General features: G+C 43.0%; 1 protein-coding gene across 1 annotated transcript in view; it reads left to right on the top strand.

Annotated features, from left to right (window-relative positions):
- LOC126161789 (chromodomain-helicase-DNA-binding protein 7) overlaps positions 1-27,717 on the top strand; it is a 315,231-nt gene that overhangs the window by 235,035 nt on the left and 52,479 nt on the right. Inside the window, exon 30 of the mRNA XM_049917862.1 lies at positions 22,717-22,859. Coding sequence (XP_049773819.1) covers positions 22,717-22,859 — 143 coding nt within the window. The remainder of the gene's footprint in view (positions 1-22,716; positions 22,860-27,717) is intronic.

The raw sequence follows: 27,717 nt of genomic DNA, 5'->3' as shown, positions 1-27,717 counted from the left end.
TATATTAGATATTCTCGCTAGTGGTTTGTTACTATGAATGGTTTTGCACTGTGCCCTCTGATCAGACATCAGAAGTTTTTGTAACTACTCTTAATTCATATTGGAAACACACAGACAGATAATATGTGTATTATAACGTAGGAATATCCTGAAAAGTTATTGTGTTAATCGAATTGGATCACAGGAAGCTGATATTTGTAATAGCTCATAGTAGACAGAGTAAGAGTATTGTGATAGTTGCCCCATCTATTCCATTCTACAATCCATCCTATATTATGTCCAAATACTGTCAGTTTTTTCGGCTGTGAGAAATGCATCCAGCCATCCATACAATATTATTTCCAAAACTGTCAGTTTGTTCGGCCATGAGAAGTGCAGTAACTATCATGTCTTAGGGTATGGAGCAGGTTCAGTGTGTGTTGAAACTATTATGACCTGTTGCTGAGAAACACAGTGGGTCTTCCATTGCTTTGTTATTTAGTAAAGCATCTGCTCAGATAATCCTCCAGTGTAATCTAACTGTACCATGCTATTCTTTTTGATCAAGATGAACTCAAACCATTTCCTGATACACACATAACTACTGGACTGCTGCAGGATGGAGTTTCAGCATCACAGGGCCAGGCATTACTGGGCAATGGGTGTCTTGGATCATTTGCCTGTGATGGTTGATCAGAAAAAAAAAGATATATCCCTAACCCATGATGTGTACATAAACTTTCTTTCCTGTTGGATTGTTTAAAACATTGGTACGCAGAGGAGTCAGTGAATCCTGTTCTCATTTGACAGTTTGTTACCTACATCTGCAAATAGCACAAGCAGATTTTAATGATGATCCACAGACATTTCCAATGTATTCTTGAAGACTGCACTTCCTATCTCTGTGTTAGTGGAGGCACAACCATGAGAAAGTTATCCGCAGTTCTGTGAACTACCAAACTGGCGCCTCAGGCAGTGCACGCTTGGACAGATTTTGGCAACAGGCATTGTTCAGCCAAGTCCGTGAGATTTCGGCAAGACAGTGCCTTGTGCACAACTCTGGCAAAACAGCATGCTCATATCTGCTGCTCTGCAGTCTTTCTCATGTGGTTTTATAGAAACTATTTGTTAAAAAGAAATTGATTTTTACCTTCCCTTATATGCCAGCTCCATTACGAAGTGCCTGCCATTTTCCCGATGGTCATAGTTATTGTGATATTTCACACATCAGTATGACACTGCCCGAAATTCGAAAGGTTCTTACGATAAACTAGGGGTTTCTTTGAAGTTGCATTAGGAGCATATCAACCTATATACTGCTGTGTATGAAATACAGCTAATACATTGAATTTTTCCTTACACTTGGGAGGAGATCTCTATCACCAATCTTCAGAAAATTGATATTATGTAGCGTATTCATTTATGATTGCACTCACCAGGAGTAAGGCTAGAATGGAATACTTATTACAGCGCTCAAATCATGCGGACAGTTTTAGACATCAAAATGATATTTTGGCAAATGATAGCACATAAAGTGAAGATTATTTTGCCATATCGTAAATACACTACTGGCCATTAAAATTGCTACACCAAGAAGAAATGCAGATGATAAACGGGTATTCATTCGACAAATATATTATACTAGAACTGACATGTGATTACATTTTCACGCAATTTGGGTGCATAGATCCTGAGAAATCAGTACCCAGAATAACCACCTCTGGCTGTAATAACGGCCTTGATATGCCTGTGCATTGAGTCAAACAGAGCTTGGATGGCGTGTACGGGTACAGCTGCCCATGCAGCTTAAACACGATACCACAGTTCATCAAGAGTAGTGACTGGTGTATTGTGACAAGCCAGTTGCTTGGCCACCATTGACCAGACGTATACTATTGGTAAGAGATCTGGAGAATGTGCTGGCCAGGCCAGCAGTCGAGCATTTTCTCTATCCAGAAAGGCCCATACAGGACCTACAACATGCGGTCGTGCATTATCCTGCTGAAATGAAGGGTTTCGCAGGGGTCGAATGAAGGGTAGAGCCACGGGTCGTAACACATCTGAAATGTAACGTCCACTCTTCAAAGTGCCGTCAGTGCGAACAAGAGGTGGCAGAGACGTGTAACCAATGGCATCACGCCGGGTGATACGCCAGTATGGCGATGACGAATACACGCTTCCAATGTGCGTTCACCGCCATGTCGCCAAACACTGATGCGACCATCATGATGCTGTAAACAGAGCCTGGATTCGTCCGAAAAAATTAAGTTTTGCCATTCGTGCACCCAGGTACCTTGTTGATCACACCATCGCAGGCACTCCTGTCTGTGATGCAGCGTCAAGGGTAACCGCAAAAACATGGTCTCTGAGCTGATAGTCGATGCTGCTGCAAACGTCGTCGAACTGTTCATGCAGATGGTTCTTGTCTTGCAAACGTCCCCATCTGTTGATACAGGGATCGAGACGTGACTGCACGACCCGTTACAGCAATGCAGATAAGATGCCTGTCATCTCGACTGCTAGTGATACGAGGCCATTGGGATCTAGCACGGCGTTCCGTATTACCCTCCTGAACCCACCGATTCCATATTCTGCTAACAGTCATTGGATCTCGACCAATGCGAGAAGCAATGTCGCGATACGATAAACCGCAATCGTGATAGGCTACAATCAGACATTTATCAAAGTCGGAAACGTGATGGTACGCATTTCTTCTCCTCAAATGAGGCATCACAACTACGTTTCACCAGACGACGATGCTCAACTGCTGTTTGTGTATGCGAAATTGGTTGGAAACTTTCCTCATGTCAGGACGTTGTAGGTGTCACCTCCGGCGCCAACCTTGTATGAATGTTCTGAAAAGCTTATCATTTGCATATCACAGCATCTTCTTCCTGTTGATTAAATTTCACGTCTGTAGCGCGTCATATTCGTGGTGTAGCAATTTTAATGGCCAGTAGTGTAACTGGAACTTTCTTATCTACCATGATATACAAGAAACTGCAGACCCCTGCAGTGAAATGATATAATTTTTTAATGGTCATCAGTAGCTGGCAAAATGTGAATTAGTAATGCTTTACAACAAGATAAGTATTTACACCAAGATTGTGGTTTTTCACAAGCTTTTGACCTGATTAATCCTCAGTTCATCATTTAATAATCCTCCGTTCCAGTGGTCTATCACAATTGCAGCTGCATTAAGATGTCACTGAGGTGACATTGTGTAAACCTTGCTTTGTTTTGCCCCAAGAGACAAATTATAACATGGCTGCCAGAGAAATGTAGGTGATAATCAAAATTTGCTAATGATGAATGAGTGGTTTTCAGGCGACTGTAAGTTTTAGTTGCTACAACAGGGTTGCCACAAGTTCTGAAAATCAAGGAATTTCAGACATGTCAGGGATACCTGTAGGAGGAGAAAAAGAAAGAAAGAAAAAAAGAAACACTGGGAAACCTCGTTTTTGTTTCAGTAGATGAAATGGTTTGTTTACCGAGATGTCATGTAAACAAAGTGATGAATAAAATATTTCTAGACAGTATTCGATCTGTGGACCAAAGTATTATAAAAACTAGCAATAGTGCCAAACAAAGGAATACCTCAAAAACATGCATCTACTTTGATACTCTGCAAGCCACGTATGGTGCGTGGTGGAGGGTACACTGTATCACTACTTGTCATTTCCTTTCCTGTTCCACTCGCAAATAGAGCAAGGGAAAAATGACTGTCTGTATGCGTTCATATGAAACCTAATTTCTTGTATCTTCGTGGTCCTTAGGCACAATGTATGTTGGCGGGAGTAGAATTGTTCTGCAGTCAGCTTCGAATGCTGGTTCTCTAAACTTTCTCAATAAATGTTTCTCGAAAAGAATATCACCTTTCCACCAGGAATTCCCATTTCAGTTCCCAAAGAATCTCTGCAATATTTGTGTAGTGTTCGAACTTACGGGTAACAATTCTAGCAGCCCACCTCTGAATTGCTTCAGTGACTTCCCTTAATCTGAACTGGTGTGGATCCCAAACACTCTAGCAGCACTCAATAATAGGTCACACCAGTGTCCTATATGCTGTCTCCTTTACAGGTGAACCACTCTTTCCTAAAATTTTTCCAATAAACAAAAGTTGACCGTTCTCCTTCCCTACCACAGTTCTCACATGCTTGTTCCAACCCTTATCGCTTTGCAAAATTATGCCCACATACTTAAACGACTTGACTGTGTCAAACAGGGCACTGGTAATACTGTATCTGAACATTACATGTTTGACTTCCTGCTTATCTGCATTAACTTACGTTTTTCCACATATAGTGCTAGCTGCCATTTTACACCAACAGGAAATTTTGTCCAAGTCATCTTCCTACAGTCACTAAACTTTGACACCTTACCGTACACCATGGCATCAGCAAACAGTCACAGATTGCTGCCCATCCTGTCAGCGAAATCGTTTATGTGTGTGTGTGTGTGTGTGTGTGTGTGTGTAGAGAACACAGCAGTCCTATCACACTTCCCTGGGGTGCTCCTGACGATACCCTTGTTTCTGATGAACACTTGCCGTCAAGGACAACATACTAGATTCTATCATTTAAGAAATCTTCAAGCCACTCGCATATCTGTGAACCTATTCCATATGCCCATACCTGTTTAACAGCCTGCATTTGGGCACTGTATCAAATGCTTTCTGAAAATCTCAAAATATGGAATCTGCTTGTTGTCCTTCATCCAGAGTTCTCGGTATATCATGAGAAAAGGGCAAATGGAGTTTCACACAAGCGATGCTTTCTAAAACATGGTGATTCGTGCACTTAAGCTTCTTGGTCTCAAGAAAGTTTTGTCCTTCATCCAGAGTTCTCGGTATATCATGAGAAAAGGGCAAATGGAGTTTCACACAAGCGATGCTTTCTAAAACATGGTGATTCGTGCACTTAAGCTTCTTCGTCTCAAGAAAGTTTATTGTATTCAAATTGAGAATATGTTCAAATTCTGCGTCAAACCAAAGTTAAGGATATTGGACTATAATTTTGTGGGCCTGTTCGTTTACACTTCTTGTATATAGGAGTCACCTGAGCTTTTTTCCAGTCACTTGGGTCTTTGTGCTGGGCGAGAGATTGATGATACATGCAAGCTAGGAAAGGGGCTAGTGCCTTGGAGTACTCTTTGTAAAATCGAACTGGGATGCCATCCAGACCTGGTGATTTATTTGCTTTCAAATCGTTAAGTTGCTTATGTACGCCAGGTATGCTTACTAATATGTTGTCCATATGGGAGTCTGTCCAATGGTCAGATGACGGTATGTTTGTACGATTCTCCTGTATAAGCGATTTCTTGTATGTGAAATTTAAAACCTCAGCTTTTGTTTTGCTATCTTCAACAGGCGTACCTGACTCGTCAAAAGGGTCTAAATGGAAGCCTTAGATCCACTTAGCAATTTTACATATGACCGAGATTTTCTTGGGTTCTCTGCCAGATCTTTTGCTAAGGTGTGACATTGGTAGTTGTTGTATGTATCACACCTATATCTTTTCATTGATGCACGAATCAATACTAACCTTTGCTTGTCATTGTTTATGACCTCCCTTTTGAACTGTGAGTGCAACAGCCTCTGTTTCCTCAGCATCCACCGAATTTCTTTATTAAACCATGATGGGTCTTTTCCATCCTTTATCCACTTACTAGTCACGTAGCTCTCCAGACCACAATTTACAATCTGCTTAAACTGTGCCCATAATTCCTCTACATCCAACTTTCTGGAACTAAGTGATGCCAATTCACTGTCTGAGACATTAGTAACTGCTTTCCTGCTCTATCTAACAAACACTCTCCTAGCCTTCTTGCCTGATTTATTAATTTTTGTGTCCCCATCCTATACATGAGTGTTCATCAGGGCACCTTACACCACTTCCTAGCCTAAAAAAACCCTCATGTGCACTCCACAAGTATTTTGCTACCCAAGTAGCTGCTTCCTTTGTATAGTGTGTCCCTGACCTATCAAAAGGGAGTCCTACAAATCCCCAAACGATAACGCAGTTCTAGAAATCTGCAGCCAAGACCATCACAGAGTCGATGACCACCCTGCGGGTCCGGGGATTAGAATAGGCCCGAGGTATTCCTGCCTGTCGTAAGAGGCAACTAAAAGGAGTCCATCCCCCTCACGGGGGTAGTTAGCGCTTGCGTCCGGAGACGGACGGTTCCACGACCTATAATCGTGGTCTTTTTGGTTTTTCACTTCTCGTCTCGTCTCTTCCTTCCTTTTGTTGGTTCCTTTCTTTGCTCTTCTCCACCTCACTGTCTTCCTTACTCTTTCCCTTGACTTCTCCTTGCCTTCTCATTGCCTTTTTCTCCTTGCCTTCTCATTGCCTTCTTCTCCTTGCCTTCTTCTCCTTGCCTTCTCATTGCCTTCTTCTCCTTGCCTTCTCTGGTCTCCACCTCGGCGTTTGAGACAGTCTGTCCTCTTTCTCCCTCTCTCTCTTCTTTTTCCTCTTCTTCCTTCCTCCCTGTGTGTGCCTGAAGGCCGACCCACGCGTTCGCACGCGTAGCCGGTGACGGGGTAACGCGTAAGTCCCCGCCCTGGGTAGACATGTAAGGCACGCGCGTACCCCCTGGTAAAGGCCAGGCCCGGGGAGGGGTGATTGCCTGAGCTGATACCTTCTGACCATGCCGATTGGTCCCTCCGTCTGTTTCTCGGGAGGTGTGACCTGAGGTGTAAACATTCACCTAAGGCGGGAGTGCCCTCTGAGAGGGTCCCCACAAGGAAGGAGCGCGCCATCGGAGACGCTGGCAATCGTGGGGGATTCCTCCGCAATGGATTCTACTCCATCTCTCTCGACTTCGACCCAAAAACGGAAACGTGACCAGCCAACAGTGACAAAAGTACTACCGCCTGCCCCACAGTTCCTCGTAGTTTCTCGATCTGAGGATGGAAAGGATTTTTCCTCTGTCAACCCTTTCGTTATTCAGAAGGGCGTAGATGCCATAGCCGGATCTGTCAAATCTTGTACCAGGTTGCGTAACGGCACCTTATTACTAGAAACTGAGAGTGCCTTTCAGGCACAAAAACTGCTTCGGGCCACCCTCCTGTACACGTTCCCTGTCCGGGTGGAGGCCCACCGAACTTTGAATTCGTCTCGTGGTGTAGTCTATACTAGCTCCCTCGACAGATTGACTGACGAGGAGCTTCAATCTTTCCTCGCTGATCAGGGTGTGACGGCTGTCAATAGGGTCATGAAAAAGGTCAACACTGACCTTGTACCGACCCGGACACTTTTCTTGACCTTCGATAGTGTTAAGCTGCCATCGCGCATCAAGGCGGGCTACGAGGTTATTTCTGTTCGCCCCTATGTCCCGACACCTACGCGCTGCTACCAGTGTCAGCGTTTCAATCACACTCGACAGTCTTGTTCCAATGCGGCTAAATGTGTCACTTGTGGCAGGGATGCCCATGAGGGTGACTGCCCACCTCCGTCTCTTCGTTGTGTGAACTGTCAGGGCGACCATGCCGCATCCTCCCGCGACTGTCCTGTCTATAAGGAAGAACGCTGTATCCAAGAAATTCGGGTCAAAGAGAAAGTGTCCACCTCGGCTGCTCGCAAGCTATTGGCTAGTAGGAAGCCCACGCTGCTCCCAGCGGGGAAATACAGTACTGTCCTCGCCTCTCCTCGGACTACCCGGGAGGTAGCAACCCAGACATGCGATCTGACCTTCAGCACCACGGTCGTCCGTTCGGCCAGTGCTAAGATCGCGCGGTCGACGTCTCCTCTTCCTCCCATCACCCCACAGACACCAGCCATTTCCTCAGCTTCTGCTAAGACGAAGACCCCGAAGTCAGATGCACGGGCCTTCAAGGAGGAACCATCCCGTGCAGACTTCCTCCGTACCTCGACCTCCCAGCCTTCGACCGGTACTTCCACCAAACGTCCTTCCAAAAAGGCGCATAGGAAGCACAGTTCTCCTTCTCCGCCACGGCGCATTTCTTCTCCTGCGCCACCAAGCGGTTGCCGCCCCAGGCCGTCATCCGTTTCGCCTGGCCGCACCGCTGGTAGCCGTACATCTGGCCGTTCACCGGCGGAGGAAGCTCCCCCTCCCGGCCATCCTCCAGAGATGGCCGATGACCCTATAGACCCAATGGACGATGACTGTCCGCCTACTGATAGCGGCGGCAGTGCTCGCTCGAAGCCAGGCCCTAAGCGGCCTTCGAGGTGACCCCTTCTCTCATCTTCCTTTTCTTACGATGGCACTTATTCACTGGAATATTCGCAGCATTCGCTCCAACCGAGAGGACTTGAAGTTGCTGCTCCGCTTGCACCGTCCGCTCGTCGTAGCCCTCCAGGAAACGCAGCTACGCCCATGCGATCAAATTGCCTTGGCACACTACACCTCTGTGCGTTTTGACCTACCCCCTGTGGTAGGTATCCCAGCTCATGGAGGGGTTATGTTGCTGGTCCGGGATGATATTTACTATGATCCCATCACGTTGCACACCGGCCTGCAGGCAGTTGCCATCCGCATTACTCTCCCCACTTTTACGTTTTCCTTTTGTACCGTTTACACTCCATCGTCATCTGCCGTTACCAGGGCAGACATGATGCAACTTATTGCTCAGCTACCTGCACCATTTTTGTTAACTGGAGACTTCAATGCCCACCATCCCCTTTGGGGCTCTCCAGCATCCTGCCCGAGGGGCTCCTTGTTAGCAGACCTTTTCAACCAGCTCAATCTTGTCTGCCTCAATACTGGCGCCCCTACTTTTCTTTCGGACACATCTCGCACCTATTCCCATTTAGACCTCTCTATATGTACTCCCCAACTTGCACGCCGGTTTGAATGGTATGCCCTTTCGGATACATATTCGAGCGACCACTTCCCGTGTGTTATCCATCTCCTGCAGCATACCCCCTCTCCGTGCTCCTCTAGTTGGACCATCTCCAAGGCAGACTGGGGGCTCTTCTCTTCCAGGGCGACCTTTCAGGATCAAACCTTCACAAGCTGCGATCGTCAGGTCGCTCACCTCACGGAAGTCATTCTCGCTGCTGCTGAATATTCCATCCCTCACCCTCCTTCTCCACGTCGCGTACCGGTCCCCTGGTGGACCGCAGCATGTAGAGACGCTTTACGTGCTCGTCGACGTGCTTTACGCACATTTAAACGCCACCCTACAGTGGCGAATTGTATCAATTATAAACGATTACGTGCTCAGTGTCGTCGTATTATCAAAGACAGCAAGAAAGCCAGCTGGGCTGCTTTCACAAGTACCTTCAACAGTTTTACTCCTTCTTCTATTGTCTGGGGTAGCCTGCGCCGGCTATCTGGCACTAAAGTCCACTCACCAGTTTCTGGCTTGAAGGTCGCGAATGACGTCCTTGTGGCCCCTGAGGCTGTCTCCAATGCCTTCGGCTGCTTTTTCGCAGAGGTTTCGAGCTCCGCTCATTACCACCCGGCCTTCCTCCCCCGCAAACAGACAGAGGAGGCTAGGCCACCTAACTTCCGCTCCTCGAATTGTGAAAGTTATAATGCCCCATTCACCATGCGGGAACTCGAAAACGCACTTGGCCGATCACGGTCCTCCGCTCCAGGGCCTGATTCTATTCATATTCAGATGCTGAAGAACCTTTCTCCTGCGGGTAAAGGTTTTCTTCTTCGTACATACAATCGCATCTGGATTGAGGGACATGTTCCCGCATGCTGGCGCGAGTCTATTGTTGTCCCGATTCCTAAGCCGGGGAAGGACAAGCACTTGCCTTCCAGTTATCGACCTATCTCGCTTACCAGCTGTGTCTGTAAAGTGATGGAGCGAATGGTTAACTCTAGATTGGTTTGGCTGCTCGAGTCTCGACGCCTACTTACCAATGTACAATGTGGATTTCGTAGGCGCCGCTCTGCTGTTGACCATCTGGTTACCTTGTCGACCTTCATTATGAATAACTTCTTGCGGAAGCGCCCGACCGCGGCTGTGTTCTTTGATTTGGGGAAGGCTTACGACACCTGTTGGAGGGCGGGCATTCTCCGCACCATGCATACATGGGGCCTTCGCGGTCGCCTCCCTCTTTTTATTCGTTCCTTTTTAATGGATTGACAGTTCAGGGTACGTGTGGGTTCTGTCCTGTCCGACACCTTTCGCCAGGAGAATGGGGTGCCACAGGGCTCAGTTTTGAGCGTCGCTCTCTTCGCCATCGCGATCAATCCAATAATGGATTGCCTCCCAGCTGATGTATCAGGCTCCCTTTTCGTGGACGATTTTACCATCTATTGCAGCGCGCAGTGTACACGTGTCCTGGAGCGCTGTCTTCAGCGTTCTCTTGACCGTCTTTACTCCTGGAGTGTCGACAATGGCTTCCGTTTTTCTGCCGAGAAGACGGTCTGTATTAACTTCTGGCGCTACAAAGAGTTTCTCCCACCGTCCTTACGACTCGGTCCCGTTGCTCTCCCAATCGTGGAGACAACCAAATTTTTAGGCCTTACCTTTGACAGGAAACTTAGCTGGTCTCCACATGTGTCATATTTGGCCGCCCGTTGTACCCGTTCTTTAAATGTCCTCCGTGTTCTCAGTGGTATGTCGTGGGGAGCGGATCGAACCGTCCTACTTCGTCTATATCGGTCGATCGTCCGCTCAAAGCTGGATTATGGGAGCTTCGTATACTCCTCTGCACGGCCATCCATCTTACGCCGCCTCAACTCCATACAACATCGGGGTTTACGACTTGCGATCGGAGCATTTTATACCTGTCCCGTAGAGAGTCTTCATGCTGACGCTGGCGAATTGCCACTCACCTACCGGCGCGATATACTGCTTTGTCGGTATGCCTGTCGGCTACTGTCAATGCCCGACCATCCGTCTTATCGTTCCTTTTTTGACGACTCTCTTGACCGTCAATACGGGTTGTATGTCTCTGCCCTGCTACCCCCTGGAGTTCGCTTTCGTTGCCTCCTTCAACACCTTAATTTTTCACTCCCTGCAACCTTTCGAGTGGGCGAGAGCCGCACGCCACCTTGGCTCCAGGCTCAGGTCCGCGTTCACCTTGACCTCAGCTCGCTCCCAAAAGAGGTCACCCCCGGTTCGGTCTACCACTCCCGTTTTTTGGAACTTCGTTCGAAGTTCATCAACATGACTTTCATTTATACAGATGGTTCTAAGACCAATGACAGGGTCGGGTGTTCCTTTATTGTCGGGGCACAAAGTTTCAAATACCGGCTCCATGGCCATTGTTCAGTCTTCACAGCTGAGCTCTTTGCCCTCTACCAGGCTGTTCTTTACATCTGCCGCCACCGACATTCTGCTTATGTCATCTGCTCAGATTCCCTGAGCGCCATCCAGAGCCTCAGTGATCCGTACCCGGTTCACCCTTTCGTACACCGGATCCAACGCTCTCTTCAGCAGCTGGTGGACGTCGGTTCTCCGGTTAGCTTTATGTGGGTTCCTGGCCATGTCGGTATCCCTGGGAACGAAGCTGCAGATGCCGCGGCCAAGGCTACAGTCCTCCAGCCTCGGACAGCTTCTTGTTGTGTCCCTTCGTCCGATTTTAGCGGGGTCATTTGTCGGCGCATCTTATCGCTGTGGCATGCCGATTGGGCTGCACTTACCGACAACAAGCTTCGGGCCTTAAAACCTCTTCCCGTGGCTTGGACGTCCTCCTCACGCCCTTCTCGGCGGGAGGAGGTCGTTTTAGCCCGGTTAAGAATTGGACACTGCCGGTTCAGCCATCGCCATCTGCTGACGGCTGCGCCGGCGCCGTTCTGCCCATGTGGGCACTTGCTGACGGTTAGACACATTTTAATGTCCTGTCCAGATCTTAACACACTGCGCCTCGATCTTGACCTGCCAAATACTTTCGATGCCATTTTAGCGGATGACCCACGAGCAGCTGCTCGTGTTCTTCGTTTTATCAATTTGACAAACCTCGCTAAGGACATTTGATGATGTTGTTTTTTAATCCTATGCCTGTCAGTCTGTCTTTTATCGTGTTTTCCCTTTTAGTTGTTGTTGTCAACTTGTGCCTCGCGGTGCATTCTTAGAGTAGTCAGGGCGCTAATGACCATTGAAGTTGTGCGTCCTAAAAAAAAAAAAAAATAAAAAAAAGAGTCGATGAATCCTTTGTTTGAAACCCTCCAATCATCTCCAAACCAAAGGACCCCGATCAACTCTGGGAACAATGCTGCAAATTGCAAGCTCTGTCAGCAGTCTTCACCATCTCTGCCAGCTGCCTGTATGAACTGAGGATCACCTCAGAATCTATGTGACAGTTGTCATTGGTGCTGACGTGAGCCACAAAATGCAGGCAACTGCACCCTGCAGGCACGAGAGCCACAAGCAAGGCTGCCTCCACATCTCGGATAAGGCACGGCAACCCCCCTCCAGTAGACATATCAAACATACATTGGCTTTCTTTCCAGCCCCGAACACTGTTTCGAAAGGGCTCCTTAACATGCTTCACGTTGGAGCTAGTCAACCCCTCTCCCCATGTGCCTGCTCAGACCCTGCTTAAGGAGAAGCCACCTGTCCACCCTCAGGGTGAATGGGCGAGGCGAGGTGGCCAGCTCCATATTGGCCCTTTGCCTCGAGTAATGCAAACGCGTTACCATCTGCCAACCACCCTGCTGTGGAGGAGGATCCACCATGTCGGGTACACTAGGAGGTGCCTCAGAAGCAGAGCCCGTGGGCAAAACAAGTGACACCTGAGGTGTCCCACACAACATGCCAGATTCTCTACCACTGGTACACACTGAGGCAGCAGCCTGATGGTGATTGACAGTAGCCAACAGCATATTCAGCAGTTCGCAAACTGCTGCCAGCTGCTCCTGCGCTCCCACACACTGTAGTGACTGCCAATAAAATGTTGCTCGTACTATGTTCATTATTGTAGGCTATTACCCATAACTGTGTTAACTCATTGTTTTACGGGTATTACAAATTACTGTACAATACAAAGGTTCAAGTAGCTTTCTTTTGCCACAGTTTTCTTCCTAGCCTCGTCCATACTTTCTCTCAAACATACAAAGTACTTTCAGAGTGTGAAAATGTGCTACAATAAATAAGATGCCACACTATACAACGTACTTGGGGATGAGACGCAGTCACAGCTCCTGAAATCCTTCACTTGTGGTATCCAGCCTACCGAGTATGCCCTGAAGTCAGGGGTACAAAAATCCGCTGATTTGTCCCCAGACACGAATGGACTCTGCCTGTGGGCAGATCCGAGCTCTTGAGGCCTGCACATTAGTGGGGAAATGACAAGCCTCAGGTCGGCAGGCCAGTTTCGTCAGATATCTGCAGAACTAGCCTGTGGTTCTGGGCTGTGACTGAAATCCTCCGGTGGTAGCCAGCTAATTTGTTGAATGGGATATGTTGCAGTGTGCCAGACTGTCCTCGAAAGGTCGTGCTCAGCTCCGTGCTGACCATGTAGGTTGTCAGTTCAAGCAGGTGCTTTATTGAATGACAAGGTGAACTCAAGGTGAACTCAATGACATATTCTACTTTTTTAACCACAGATCATAATATGTTGATATAAGTCCATCTGAGCTCCATGGAAAAAATTGCACTCGAAGTCTCTTAAACGACCTTGTCATGCCCTTGCCAGATGGGCTATTACAAAGTCATGATTCTTAGTCTTTATGTGCACAATCGTGTTGCAACATAAATGTTGTTGACTTTTATGACTGCTTTTAGTTTATTTTCCTTTAGTTACATCGTACTAACGGTTGCCCCCCCCCCCCCCCCCCTCTCTCTCTCTCTCTCTCTCTCTCTCTCTCTCTCTCTCTCTCTCTCTCTCTCTCTCTCTCTCTCTCTCTCTCAAAAATGTGCACATAACTCATTAGGTTACCCCAGAACAGGACAATAAATGTTTTTCAGAATTTTGCTAGGCGGTAATGTGTTACATAAAAAAAGATAAGTTGCTGCCTTTGTGCAATTTGATTTGTATACCTCAAGCCTTTAGTAACACAATACGAATGAGTTGCCCAAATGTATGTTCTTTCAATTTAAATCCTCATCACAAAAATTATGGGATATTATAAACTGATATGTTTACAAACATACATTGGAAAGACAGATTAGAGGCCATAGGAGGGGAAGTGTTCATTGCAGTTGACAAAAATATTGTCTGTTATTGAGGTCGAAGGGGAGTCTGGTCTGGTATAACAGGTGTAGGTGAAACAGAGTTAATCGTGGATGTTTTTAATGGCCACCCGATTCCGCTCTGACACTTTTAGAGTCATTGAAAGTAAGTCTACGCTCAGTACCTCGTAAATACCCAGCTCATGCTGTACCAATTGGAGGTGACTTTGACCCACTAACTGTAGACTGGGATGTCTGTGGATATTTGCAGGGTTCTGGAAACTTCAGAGAACTGTTTTGAGCATCTAGCTCTGCATTCCACACACGATAGGCATATCTTAGACCTTGTAGCTACAAACTGGCTGGACTTATCTACAATGTCAGTATAGAAACGGGGATTAGTGATCATGACGTCATTGTAGCAACTATGAGTACGAAAGTTATAAATCAGTCAAGAATGATGGGAGAGTGTTTCTGCTAGACAGAGCAGATAAGCAGTTGTGAACATTTCACTTAGAGAGTGAACTGAAGTCACTTGGTTCCAGTAAGATGGATATAGAGGGATTAAGAGCAAAGTTTAAGCAGATTGTAAATTGTAGATTTGGAGAGTTATGAGCCTATTAGGTCGAAAAAGGAGGGAAAAGACTCATGTGATGTGATAATGAATTTTGGAAGAAGCAGAGCCTGTTACACTCTCAGTTCAAAAGAGAACACACATGTGTTGACAAACAAAGGTTAGTAGAGATTCGTGCATCTGCGAAAAGATCTGTGTGCGAAGCATACCACAACTACCATCGTCATACCTTAGCAAAAGATCTGACAGAGAACCCGAGAAAATTCTGATCCTATGTAAAATCGCTAAGTGGATGTAAGGCTTCCATTCAGACCCTTATTGATCAGTAGTGTGTGTCAACTGAAGATAGCAAAATGGAAGTCGAAGTTTTGAATTTCACATGCAAGAAATCATTAACAAAAGAGAATCATACAAACATACTGTCATTTGACCATCAGATAGACTCCCATATGGATGACATAGTAATAAACATCCCTGACTCTCAGAAACAATGGAAAGATTTGAAGGCAAATAAGTTACCAGATCCAGATGGAAACCCAGTTTTGTTTTACAAAGAGTACTCTATGACATTGGCCACTTATCTAGCTTGCATTTATCACGAATCTTTCACCCAGCACACATTCCAAACCACTAGAAAAGTGCAGGTGACTCTTATATACAACAAGGATAAAAGAACCGACTCGCAAAATTACGGATCAGTAGCCCTAACTTCGGTTTGCTGCAGAATCCTTGAACATATTCTCAGTTCGATTATAATAAATTTTCTTGGGACTGAGAAGCTTATGTGCACGAATCAGCAAGGTTTCACCTATGTGAAACTCAGCTTGTGCTTTTTTCGCATGATATCCTGTGAACTTGGAATGTAGAACAACACGCAGAGTCCATATTTCTAACATCGCCAGGAAGCATTTGATATGGTGCCCCATTGCAGGCTGTTAACAAAGGTAGAAGCACATGGAATAAGTTCGCAGTGAGTGGCTCAAAGATTTCTGAAGTATGTTACCCTCAGTGGTGAGCATTCATCAGAGACTAACATATCGTTAAGATTGCCCCATAGAAGTGTGATAAGACCACTGTTATTTTCTATGTACATAATGATTTGGTTGACGAGGTGGGTGGTAATCTGCAGTTGTTTGCTGATACTGCTGTGATGTATGGAAAGGTGTCAAATTTGAGAGACTGTAGGAAGATACAAGATGACTTGGAGAGAATTTCTAATTGGTATGATGATTTGCTGCTAGCGCTAAATGTGGGAAAATGTAAGTTAATGTGGATGAGTAGGAAAAACAAACTGATAATGTTCGGATACAGCATTTGTAGTATACTGTTTGACACAGTCATGTTGTTTAAATATCTTGGTTTAACGTTGCAAAGCCATATAAAATGGAACAAGCATCTGAAGATCATGGTAGGGAAGGCGAATGCTCGACTTCAATTAGTTGGGAGAATTTAAGGAAAGTGTGGGTCACCTGTTTTGGAAGACTGCATATAGGACGCTGGTGTGACCTATTCTTGAATACTGCTAGAGTATTTGGGATCCTTACCATGTCATATTGGAGAAGGACATCGAAGCAATTCAGAGGCAGCTGCTAGATTTGTTAGTGTTAGGATCGAACAGCGCGTAAGTGTTACAGAGATGCTTCAGGAACTGAAATGGTAATCCCTGAAGGGAAGGTGACTTTCTTTTCGAAGAACACCATTGAGAAAATTAAGAGAACTGGCATTTGAAGCTGACTGCCAAATGATTTACTGCCACCATCATACATTGCATGTAAGGACCACGAAGATAAGAGAAATTGTGGCTCGTACAGAGGCATATAGACAGATATTTTTCCCTCACTCTATTTGCGAGTGGAACAGGAAAGGAAATGACCAGTAGTGGTACACAGGGTGGCTTGCAGCTTATCTATTAGATTAGATTAGATTTACTTTCATTCCAATTGATCCGTAGTGAGGAGGTCCTCCAGGATGTAGAACATGTCAGAAAAACAACAATACATGACAAATATTTACAACTAAAACAAATAAGCTAATGTACCATTCCACAGGTCCGAAGTGGAATGATCGTCATTTTTTAATGAACACTAAGTCATTTTACAAATACCAATGCACTGAATTTAAAATAAAAAAGTTTTTTATTTATTTATAAGGTAATAAACATTTAATACAACTACTGTAATACTTATTTACAATGAACACATTACTGCAGTGAAATGGTGCAGAAGTTAGATTATACTTACACACACACACACACACACACACAAATTTTCAATAAACACATTACTGCACTGAAATTGTGCAGAAGTTATGTTGTACTTATATACAAATCAGTACAAATGCTCTATGTAGATGTAGGTGCAGTATTGATTATAATGTGTGAAATATATACAAAAAGTAACGTTTCTGTTTGTTATGTGATAAAAAGAAAGAGTTTACACATAGCTGGTTTCACCAGTAGGCAAAGATTAAAGAGATACGTGACACCATGAAAGGGGTCTAATGAACAATTTAAGCAAGACGCGGAACCCTACATTGAAAAGCACTTCCAAGTCAGCTGCCAGAAGATTTTTATATTTGTCATTCTTGTCCAATGGATACTACATGGAAGCAGTGTTTGTATTTATAATTTTTGGGGCAGCAACTGTCAGCTGAACCATCAATTTCCTGCGACCCATATAAAGTTGCTGTCTTCAGCATTGGTATCAGTTTGCTGAGACTGAACAACAGTGTATCATCTGAAGATGGCTACTGATGTATTAAGTCCAGTGGATTTTAAGATCTGTCAGCAAGCTCGAGGACAGTAGAATTGACAATGAAATAGAAATTGCATCATATCAAACAATGGAAAGTCCAAGTTGGAAAATCAACAATATTAATAAAAGGATAGATTGCTACTCATTGTAAAGATGACATGCAGAGTTGGAGACAGGTACAACAAAAAGACTGTTAAACATTTATCTTTCGGCCGAACCTTCTAGAAGGTGTGGGAACAAGAGATGCCATTGGGCTACTGAGAGTGATAGGGGAGAGGTACATGGAGAAGAAAAGGAAGTTGTATGTTGTGTTCATTGATCTTGAGAAGGCTTTTGACTGTGTCAGATGGGACAAACTGATGCAAATCCTAAGGAAACACAGAGATGACAGGAGTGATAGACAGCTAATTAGAAATTTATATTTGAACCAGAGAGTAAGAATAGGAGGTGTGATGAGTGAAGAAATTGAACTGGGAAGAGTTGTAAGACAAGGTTGTTGTTTATCACCAACACTTCAATATATATCTGGAGGAAATTATTAGTAAGAGTTTTGATGGAAAGAGAGGAGTTTGTATAGGGGCCGGAGAGTGGAGTGTGTAAGATTTGCAGACGACATGATTGTGATGGCAGAGAGTGCAAGAGAGATGGAACAAATGTTAGATGATCTAAACAAAAAATTAGAAGAATATGGAATGAATATTAACAAGAAGAAAATGAAAAGCATGGTAACTGAAGGAAAGGGGAGAAAATTCCATATGAAAATAGGGGGAGAGGAAATAGAACAAGTGAATAACTTCAATTACCTGGGAAGTGTAATAATGGATTATATGTATTGCTCAACAGAAATTAGGAAAAGAATTGCAATTGCAAAGGGAGGATTCAAGAGGAAACAGAATGTACTTTGTGGACCACCAAACAAAGATCTGAGGAAAAGATTTGCCAAATGTTACATCTGGAGCGTTGCACTATATGGTGCGGAGACCTGGACGTTGGGGAAGGAAGATGAAAGAAGATTGGAGGCACTGGAGATGTGGATATGGAGAAGAATGGAAAAAGTGAAATGGGAAGACCGAGTAAGGAATGAAGAAGTATTAAGAAGAGTTGGAGAAGAAAGAAACATACTGAAAGTCATCAGAAAAAGAAAACCAAAGTGGATTGGACATTGTTTGAGGGGGTACTGTTTATTGAAGGAAGGAATAGAAGGAATGGTGGAGGGAAAAGGGGAAGAGGAAAAAGAAGATACCAAATGTTGGACAATATCAAAGGAGGCAAATATTCAGAAATGAAAAGACTGGCTATGGACAGACAAAAGAGGAAGAGGCTTAACCCATGATAAGACCTGACGTAAGGCAGAATATCGTACTACTACTACTATGCTTCATAAAAGAAAATGCACACATTCACACAAGTAAGCAAACCTCACACACACTTGACCACTATATCAGACAGCTTCGACCGGGTCTGAGAGCTACAAGTAAAGGTGTGCTGAGCATTATTTAATAAATTCCTTGAGATGCCCATTGTGAGAACATGCTTAGCAGCTGGGTACTGAGTGCCTCAAAGATCAACAATTCTTCTATGTTTATATGCGCACTCAGCCAGTGTGATGTTGGTGATCATTCCTCTCCATGCAGTGAATAAAATTTGATTGGTGAACATGTGAATTCACGGTTGCTCTATTTCTTTGTGTAGTATTTACCAAGGTTTACCAGTGTTGGAGTGGCTGTGGATGGATCCATGTGGACATGTTTTATTAATGGGAAGGGTTGCACGAGTAGGAATCTTGGGGTAGGGGTAGTAGTTTGGCAAACTCATGGTTTTACGATGTCACTGAGATTAGGAAGACAATGGAAGGTTGGGGGAGGGGGGGGTGTATTATAGGGAAGATATCAAGGAAAGAGAATCTCATTTCAGTGCTTGACTTGGTAAAGTCATGGCTAGAATTTCTTGGAAAATAGTAGCCATATTAATCAGAGATTAAGATAGAGAATACTATTCAAGAAAGTTCTGTGTGGGTTCGATGTGCGAGGTAGTTAAGAGAGGAAAGTTTGTTCTTGTAGATGTTGGGGGTTTGGTTGTGTAACAGATCTGCTTGCCAGTGATGTGTAGGATGTAGAGAAGGCAGTCTTTGATGTTGGAGTTGCAGTTGTCAAGAGTGCAGGTATTACTGCTTATTGGCAGGTTTTGTGTGGAATGAATTTTGGACATGAGCTTCAATAATCTGGAGATAGTCAAAGGAGATGGCTTTGCATTTGGAAAAAGCATATGAATTTGATTTGGAAAAAGTAGTTTCATTTTTAAAGGAAGTGACAAAGTTCTTATTTGCTATAAGTCCCAGATCACAAAATGCCATAAATGCTTACCAATCCCGGAGACCAGATTTGTGTATCATAAGGACTACATCTTCTTTGTGGTCCATCAGAAGGTTAGCATAGCATGCAGCCATCCTGGTTCCCATAGCATTCTACTAGATTTGTTTGTATGTCGGGCCTCAACAGTGAAGTTTGCTAGGGAGACAATGAGTAGCTTTTGAAAGCCTTTTTAAACCTGTTTTATTGTCTCACTAGTCAACTTTCATCATCCACTCACATGATATCTTTTGTTTTCTCCTGACCCCTTTTTCACTTTTTAATTGTGCTATTCATTTCACTTCTCATTTATCTTCCTTTTACCATCTTTATTTCTCAGTCTGTATATGTGTCATATCTCGAGTAAAGATGGCTGAGTGCTTACCAGTGTATTATACCTGACTTCCTACTTTCTTGCTGATGCCTCGTCCTTCACCTTTGTTTACCCTCATTCTCACAACAGGTGGCACAATGCTTAACAATTTACTAACCATGACTTTCTGCTACCTCAGATGCTTCTTCCTTTCATCTTTGTTTTCCACTCATTCTCACAAACAGGTGGGTGGTCCCTCTTATGCCTGGGTCTCATTGATCAGTGAGCTGCTATTCCTTTGTAACTTTTCCCTCTTTCAAAGGTGTCTATCAGCAGTAATGGTATTTGGCCTCCCGAGGCAGAGTAAAAGCGGCAGTCAAATGAAAACAAGACAACGGAAAAAGTAAATAAACTCTTATTATTTCAAAAGTAATCACCATAATTATTACTAAATTTATTCCACTATGGAAGATGGTCGATGTCTTCATAAAAAAAATGTTTACAGTTGCCTGTGGAACCGTGATCACACCTAGGCATGCATCTTTTCATCTGAAACAAACCAATGGCCAAGAATCCAAAAACATAGAAATCACATAGGGAGAGTTTGAGACTATATGGAGGATGTGTAAGGGCTTCCCAGTGACCTTTCCAGCATAACTGGAACAATCCTGTTAACATGTGGGTGGCCATTATCTTGCAACAGAATGATGCTGTCCATCAAGATTCCTGGTTGTTTGGACTAGATGGCACACTTCAGTTTTTGCAAAGTGCCCATGTAACACTGAGTGTTAATTGTGGTGCCGTGTTCTACAAAGTAAATGAGCAGTGAGCCCTTGCAGTCAAAGGAAGGGGTCATCGTGACTTTCCCAGAGCTGGCATGTACACTGCAGAATTTTTTCTGGGAAGCTCTTAATCATCGTCCACATAGTCCCAACCTCTCTCGAAGCAATTTCATTATTTTTGAATCCCTGAAGAAAGACGTTAGTGACTGTCTATTTGCTTCTGACAAAGAGGTGTGGTTCTGTAGGCAATAGCAAATATTTTTCCATGAAGGCTTTGACCATCATGTCTGGCAGTGAGATAAATGTGTTAACAGTTATGGTGAATACTTTATTATTTTGAAACAGTTCACTTTTTTCCATCTGTATTGCTTTCATTTGACTGCCCCCTGTTAATTTTGTAATTTTATAATTTTCCTTTTGATGCAAGTCAGTATAAGCATGTGTAACCATATATACTGAAGGCAGAAAACCTTATAAACATGGATGGAGTTTTCAATTTAAACAAGGCATGACTTTGGGAGCTCATTTTATTAAATTTTGCTAGTCATTTCAGAGCCAGAAACAACTTAAGAGATTTAAATTACATGTGGAATAAAAGCAAGGGAAAAAGAAAAAAAAAATGTGTGCAGCAACGAAATAAGTGGGTGCTGAGAGTCTTGTTAGTGCTGTAACTAGCACTGTGACATAAACAGTATCTCAGTCTGGTTAACTAACTCTACACAGGTACAGCACATTAGACATCTTTTTGGAAAACCTGAAGTCAGCAGTTGAAATATTGTGTACAGAATGCAATCAAGTCCACTAGAATCCCAAGAACATACCTAGTCAGTCAACACAACAAAACCTCAGAAATAAATATTCTGAATTGCTGAACTATGTTTCTCCTTGGGCAGTCCAGTAAAATTGTACTCTTGATATGTTTCCAGTACTTTTCTTTTGAATGGTACAAACTTTTAAATATGTTTCAGTCATAACTCATTGTAAGCAAAAGTGAGTGGTTCAACTGTTAGGTTTGCAAATAACTTGAAGTGACAGTCTTTGATTTGATTACAAAGAATCTATTCAATTTACATCAGAGTTTCAGGGAATGGTGTCAGTTGCCCCCTTTGGATGTAGCCATATTTGTAAAAATATTACATAATTGCTTTCATACTAAATGTAGGCAACATTAGTTCAGAAACTCCAGTTAAGTTAAAATGTAATTAAGTAGGAATTTATAATGGCCAGTAAGTTGTTGGCTTTTGGAGAAATTAGCAGCATAAGCAAAGAATATTGAAGTCTTTACAACTGTTTGAATGTAAACTATTATACCTATTACCTGACCACGCTATTATTACATGTGGCCATTATGGTAAACAAAGTACGGTGGTGATTAAGGATAACACATCACACTATGAATGCTTCCAGGACAGTTGTGCATTTACAGTCAAGTGGTTCAGCATATCCTGTTGAAATACTATGATAAGCCAACCTAAGTGCCCTTGCTACCATGTACAATAATATTGTTGTTGAATCTGTCATTTAGAAACAGCTAGCTCTTGAGTATCAAAATATTGATTATGCTACATCCCTTGTCTTAAGAAAATTCTAGCTCCATTAAGTTAAGGCCAGAGAAATTAATATTTTAAGGAAAAAAATAAGGTAATAGATAAACATTACATATTGCATCAAGGTTTGCTTTGTAATCTTTAATTTCATGGGTAGTTCTGAGAAATAAATTAGCATGCAGAATAAATAAATGTAACTTTCTGTGCTGTAGGAATGTGTTGCACAAGTCATAGTGTACACCACTTTTCCACCCCAGTGCTGTTGTACACAGTTCTCTTCTCCCCATTTTCCAGTTTCATTATGTACTTGTTGAAGTAATTAATAGTTATATTATCTGAAACTTCTAGCTATTATAGTCTTAAAAAATTGATTTAATTCCAGAAAATGGAGAGGCGGGAGAAAATTGAACAAATTGTTCGTGAAAGAGAGAGACAAAAACTTGAAATACATCAGAGAAGGTGGTCACGCCGTGAGGAGGCTGATTTCTACCGTACGGTTTCAACTTTTGGGGTTGAATTTGACAGGTATCTTGTCACACATTTTGTGTCTGCCTTTGTTATTTGTTAATTATAACTGTAACCGCAAAGAAAATATGTTCTCTTATCTGAAATTCTTTTGATGGTACCCTTTCTTTTACCAAACATTTATTACAGTGTTGTACCAACCTGTTTGCTATGTTATATTTTAGTACTTTAGTTACTTAAAGTTTCTGTTTAATACCTCATATGTACATTTTAAATGCGGGTTAATAGCTTTTCACAGTTAAAGTTTTATTACCATCACCAACAGAGTGTCAGTACAAAACCCGGAGAGGATTACACTTACTGTCTCATTTTGTCAGTTCAGTGTCAAAATTTTGATTGTGAGCTTTCTTTAAATAAAAATATGCCAGTGTGTTAAAGCTGTTGCAGACAGCCTGATTGTGAGGGAATAATTTGAATTGGTTGGCCAGAAGTGAGTTATTTCCCAAATGTTTTAGATGTGTGTTTCCAGTACTCCCAAAAACAACAGTTCAACAACTCTATTAAAGAAAAACTGTGCCAGATATGTTGAATCTCTGCATATAAATGCAGTTCAAGTAAATTATTTGGAAACAGATAGTCTTACTTCAGATGAGGAGAGTTGACTACATTTTGGAAGTATTTCTTGAGAATCAGCTGAGGTCATATCGGTAAATGAATGCATACAATGTAATCGGACAGATATAAAAATCTACTCACCAAGTAATGGTAGGAGAACACGCTTATAGAAGGTGTCACGATTTCCAAGCTTTCAGAGTCAGTGGCTTCCCCTGGCAGAAGTGTTGAAGGGGAAGGAAGAGTGGTGAAGGAAAATGACAGGTGAGGCTTATGAAAAGGGGTAGAGTTCTAAAAAGTCACCCAGAACCCTGGGTCAGGGGAGGCTTGCTTAAGAGTTCAGAAGGAAAGACTGATTGTTGGGGACTGTCTCCAACCTCCTTTCAGAAATGAAAAAATATACTTCATTATTTCTATTCCACACTTTCTGTTGTACATTATGCATCAAAACACAAATTTGATAAATGTATTGAGCACAGTAGACATGACTTACAGTTGGAATAAATAATCTCATTTCATAGTTTCTGAAAAGTTTCTTGGACCATGGCCATACAACCTGGAAGACTCAGCAGCAACAATGACATCCAGCCATGAAAGCCTTCAATTGCACTAGCTCTTTATAAAGAGCTATCAGAAGCGGTGCCCCTTAATTGTAATCTATGTTCACAATAGTGCAAACCTTAAAAGTCTGAGGAAAATATTATTTCAGGTGAAAGTGGATGTAGGGTTCCCTTTCAGTTTTATTGGAGATTTGAGAGGGTCCATGAGTAGAATATCCATGGAACAAATTTCTTTATTCATTTCTTTCTAATTGTTTCAGACTTAAAATAACCCTCTCTCTCTTAGTAAACCTGTAATAAATCATAATGATCTATGTTACTAACCTGGGACACAGCTCCTGTTAAAGGTTGTCTACCTGACAACTTTTAGGGGGCAATAAAAATTTCATTTTCAGTATTTCGTACAATTATTGACCGAATTTAAAAAGTTAAAATACTGTCATAATCTACTCATTAAGAAATATAATCTTATGTTAAAGATTTAGTAAAGTAAAGTGTTACAGTTAGAAAACTTTTATGTCTTGAGGTAACTTAACTTGGGGCACACAAATTACCCAGACTATATTAACCCAATATTTAAGATGAGAGCACATAGTGACTTCCAACATTATTTAAAACTTTATCTTGCTGATATCACACACAAAACGATAAAGGAGAAAAGTTTTATCCCTTACTATATTTTCGCTGTTCGTGAAGTAAAACTGCATCATCAGGCATGACATTTTAATTTATGTCTTCTGTGCTACAAACTCTATTTTTCAGCACATTTTTCAGACAGTATTCACATATATCATTGAATTTACTTGCAAAATTGCATCATTGTACAACATAACAGTTTTGAAGAGATGACATTTTATTCATAGGCATTCGTGTCGACATATTAAAGTGTGCAGTGATTGCAACGAAGTGAGTATAGGCCATGGCTGCTTTCACAGGTGCTCCTGCCTTTGGTGGGATAGGATAAGCCTCTGGGAGGACTGGAGTAGGCTGTGCTGGGTGGGAGCTTTGATTTGGCAGGTCTTGCACTTGGGTCTTACACAGGTATGTGACCTATGTTACAAGGCATTGGGAATGGGAGTGACGCAGGAATGGACCAGGATGTTGTGTAGGTTGAACGTGCAACAGATGCGTAAAGAAGGATCTTGGGTAGGATGTCCATCATTCCCTGGCATGATGATAGATAATCATAGCCCTTGTGATAGATATGGTTCAGTTGGTTCAGTCCAGGCTAATACTGGATGATGAGGGGGTTGCGTATGTTGACCAAGACCTGCATCCAAATGCCCAAAGCCTAGCCTCTCACACCAAAGATACAAACCAAATCCTTCAACAACTCTCCACCATACCCACCTCTTTACCACCTTTTGTCACCGTTAATGCAACCTCCCTATACATCATCCCCCCCTCAGTATATGGTGTTTCCGCTGTCGCACACACTCCCCCCCCCCCCCCCCCCTCAGTGCTCTCAGATTTCTCACCCACCACCTCATTCCTCATACACCACACAAACTGTATCCTCACTCACAGCTACTCCTCTCATGAGGGAGGGGAAGGTGCATAAATAAATCTGCAACACAGCCATGGGCACCTGCTTAGTAACCCCCCCCCCCCCCCATACCAATCTTTTTTCTGGCACATCTAGAGGAAGCATTCCTAGTCTCCTAAAGCCCAAAAACCCCTTCTGTCATTCTGGTTCACTGATGATATCTTCATGATCTGGACTCAGGGTCAAGACACTGTATCATCATGCCTTCATAACCCCAACACCTCTCCCATCTGCCCACCAGGTCCTCTTCAGTCCAACACACCGCCTTCCTTGATGTTGACCTCCACTTCTCTGTTGGCTCCATCCACAATTCTGCTCATTTACAAAGCCACTAACCTCCAACAGTACCTGCATTTTAGCAGCTGTTACCCCCTCCATACCAAAAATCGCTCCTGTACAGCCTGGCTACCCATGAACGGCATATCTCCAGTGATGTGAATTCCCTTGCCCGATATGCTGAAGGCATCACACCCAATCCCTATACCACTGCCTCTGCCAACCCCTTGGCACATGGTCACATCACCTGTGAAAGACTCGGGTGCAAGACATGCCCAATTCACTCACCCAGCACATACTACTCCAGTCCTGTCAAAGGACTTTCCTACCAATCATAGTCAGAGCACCTGTGAAGCCAGCCTTGTCATATACCAGCTCTTCTGCAGTTTCTGCTGAGCATTATGTATGGGCATGACTACATACCACCTGTCCACGGGAATGAATGGCCATCGCCAAACTGCGCTCAAGAGCAGTGTTGACAGCACATTCGTGAAACACCCAGCTAAACAGAACATGCTGGACCTCAATAGTTGCTTCACAACTTGTGCAATCTGGATCATTTCTTTCAGCACGAGCTTTTCTGAACTGTGTAGAAGAGCATTACCCTTCATATATATCCTTCACTCCTGTAATTCTCCTGGCCTGCATCCTCTAGAAGGGTAGGCCACAGAAGAAATTTTAAACCAGAACTAATGAAACTCTGATATGGTGTAGTGTTTTTGAATTAAAGTTTAAGTGTTGTGTGATCCTGTTGTTCAGAATAAGTCTGCTATCTTGTTTGTTAGTGAGTGCTTTGCTTTCTTTCTAAAGAGGACTTTGGCCAAAAACATATGAGACCATTCCTTTCGCCAGCTGCTCGGCGTGAGAGTTTCGCTTCACAGTATATTTATTCTCCCCTGAAGTTTGTTGTGAGTAATTCACTGCATTTCAGCAGGAACAATGATGTACATACTTACAATAACAAAAGAAAAAATATGATATTCATTACACCACATTAAGGTTGTCTGTAGCACAAACAGAGGTTCACGATATTGCAACTAAAAGTTTTGACCACTTACCTGTGATATAAAATTCCTGACAGACTGCAAAATAAAATTTGAGACTAAACTGAAAACTTTTCTCTTCAACAACTCCTATTCTGCAAAAGACTATCTTTATTGTAATGTGTAAATGTTGTTGGTAGGAATTACTAACAAACATCTGTCTATCGTTCAAATAAGCAGAGTATCCATTTTATGGGGTCGAAGCATTTTAGACCATTCCCTTAATTGCATTTAATTTCAAATGGTTCACTTCATTGACATGCACAAGATATGACAGCATGCCCTGCTTCATTCGTCATTGCACACAGTTGTGGGCTATCAAAGAACGTGTAGATACATTTTTTACAAACGTTGTGCGTACGAGTTGAGAACTGGAAATGTAAGAAACAAGAAGCAGTACCCGCAAGCATTGGTTTCAGAGTTCCAGCTTCATTTGATATTGATACAAACACAGTAAAAGTGGTATTAAGGATCAGAAGAGCATGCTTTTCACATCATTTCGTTCTCTTCTTGGTTATTGAAAATACATTTAAAAAAAGTTAATGAGGCCAAATGTGTCGTATTACTAGAGCAAATACACATTCAGTAACAGAAAAAAGTTTGAAATTACCTTCCTGACGCTGTGATATTCATGTAAGCACTGTAATTTTTTGTATTTAAATTGGTTGTTGTGTGCACACAACAGAAATAATTAACAAGAAGCAATTGTAAACAGTAGTCTGTTAATGTTTTGGGCTATTTAAGATGGTGGCCGGCGAACCCACACTGGCTTCAAAATAACATACAGCATAAGTCTATAGTGCCATCTCCCTTCTATTTTTACCTCCATAACATCTGAGGCAGAAGCAAAGTGACGTGCTCGAAGCATTTACACTGTTGTG

The sequence above is a fragment of the Schistocerca cancellata genome, chromosome 2, assembly GCF_023864275.1.
Source record: "Schistocerca cancellata isolate TAMUIC-IGC-003103 chromosome 2, iqSchCanc2.1, whole genome shotgun sequence".
In the NCBI taxonomy this organism is placed as follows: domain Eukaryota; kingdom Metazoa; phylum Arthropoda; class Insecta; order Orthoptera; family Acrididae; genus Schistocerca; species Schistocerca cancellata.
The sequence above is the reverse complement of the archived record's forward strand: the minus strand, read 5'-3'. Positions and strand labels throughout refer to the sequence as shown.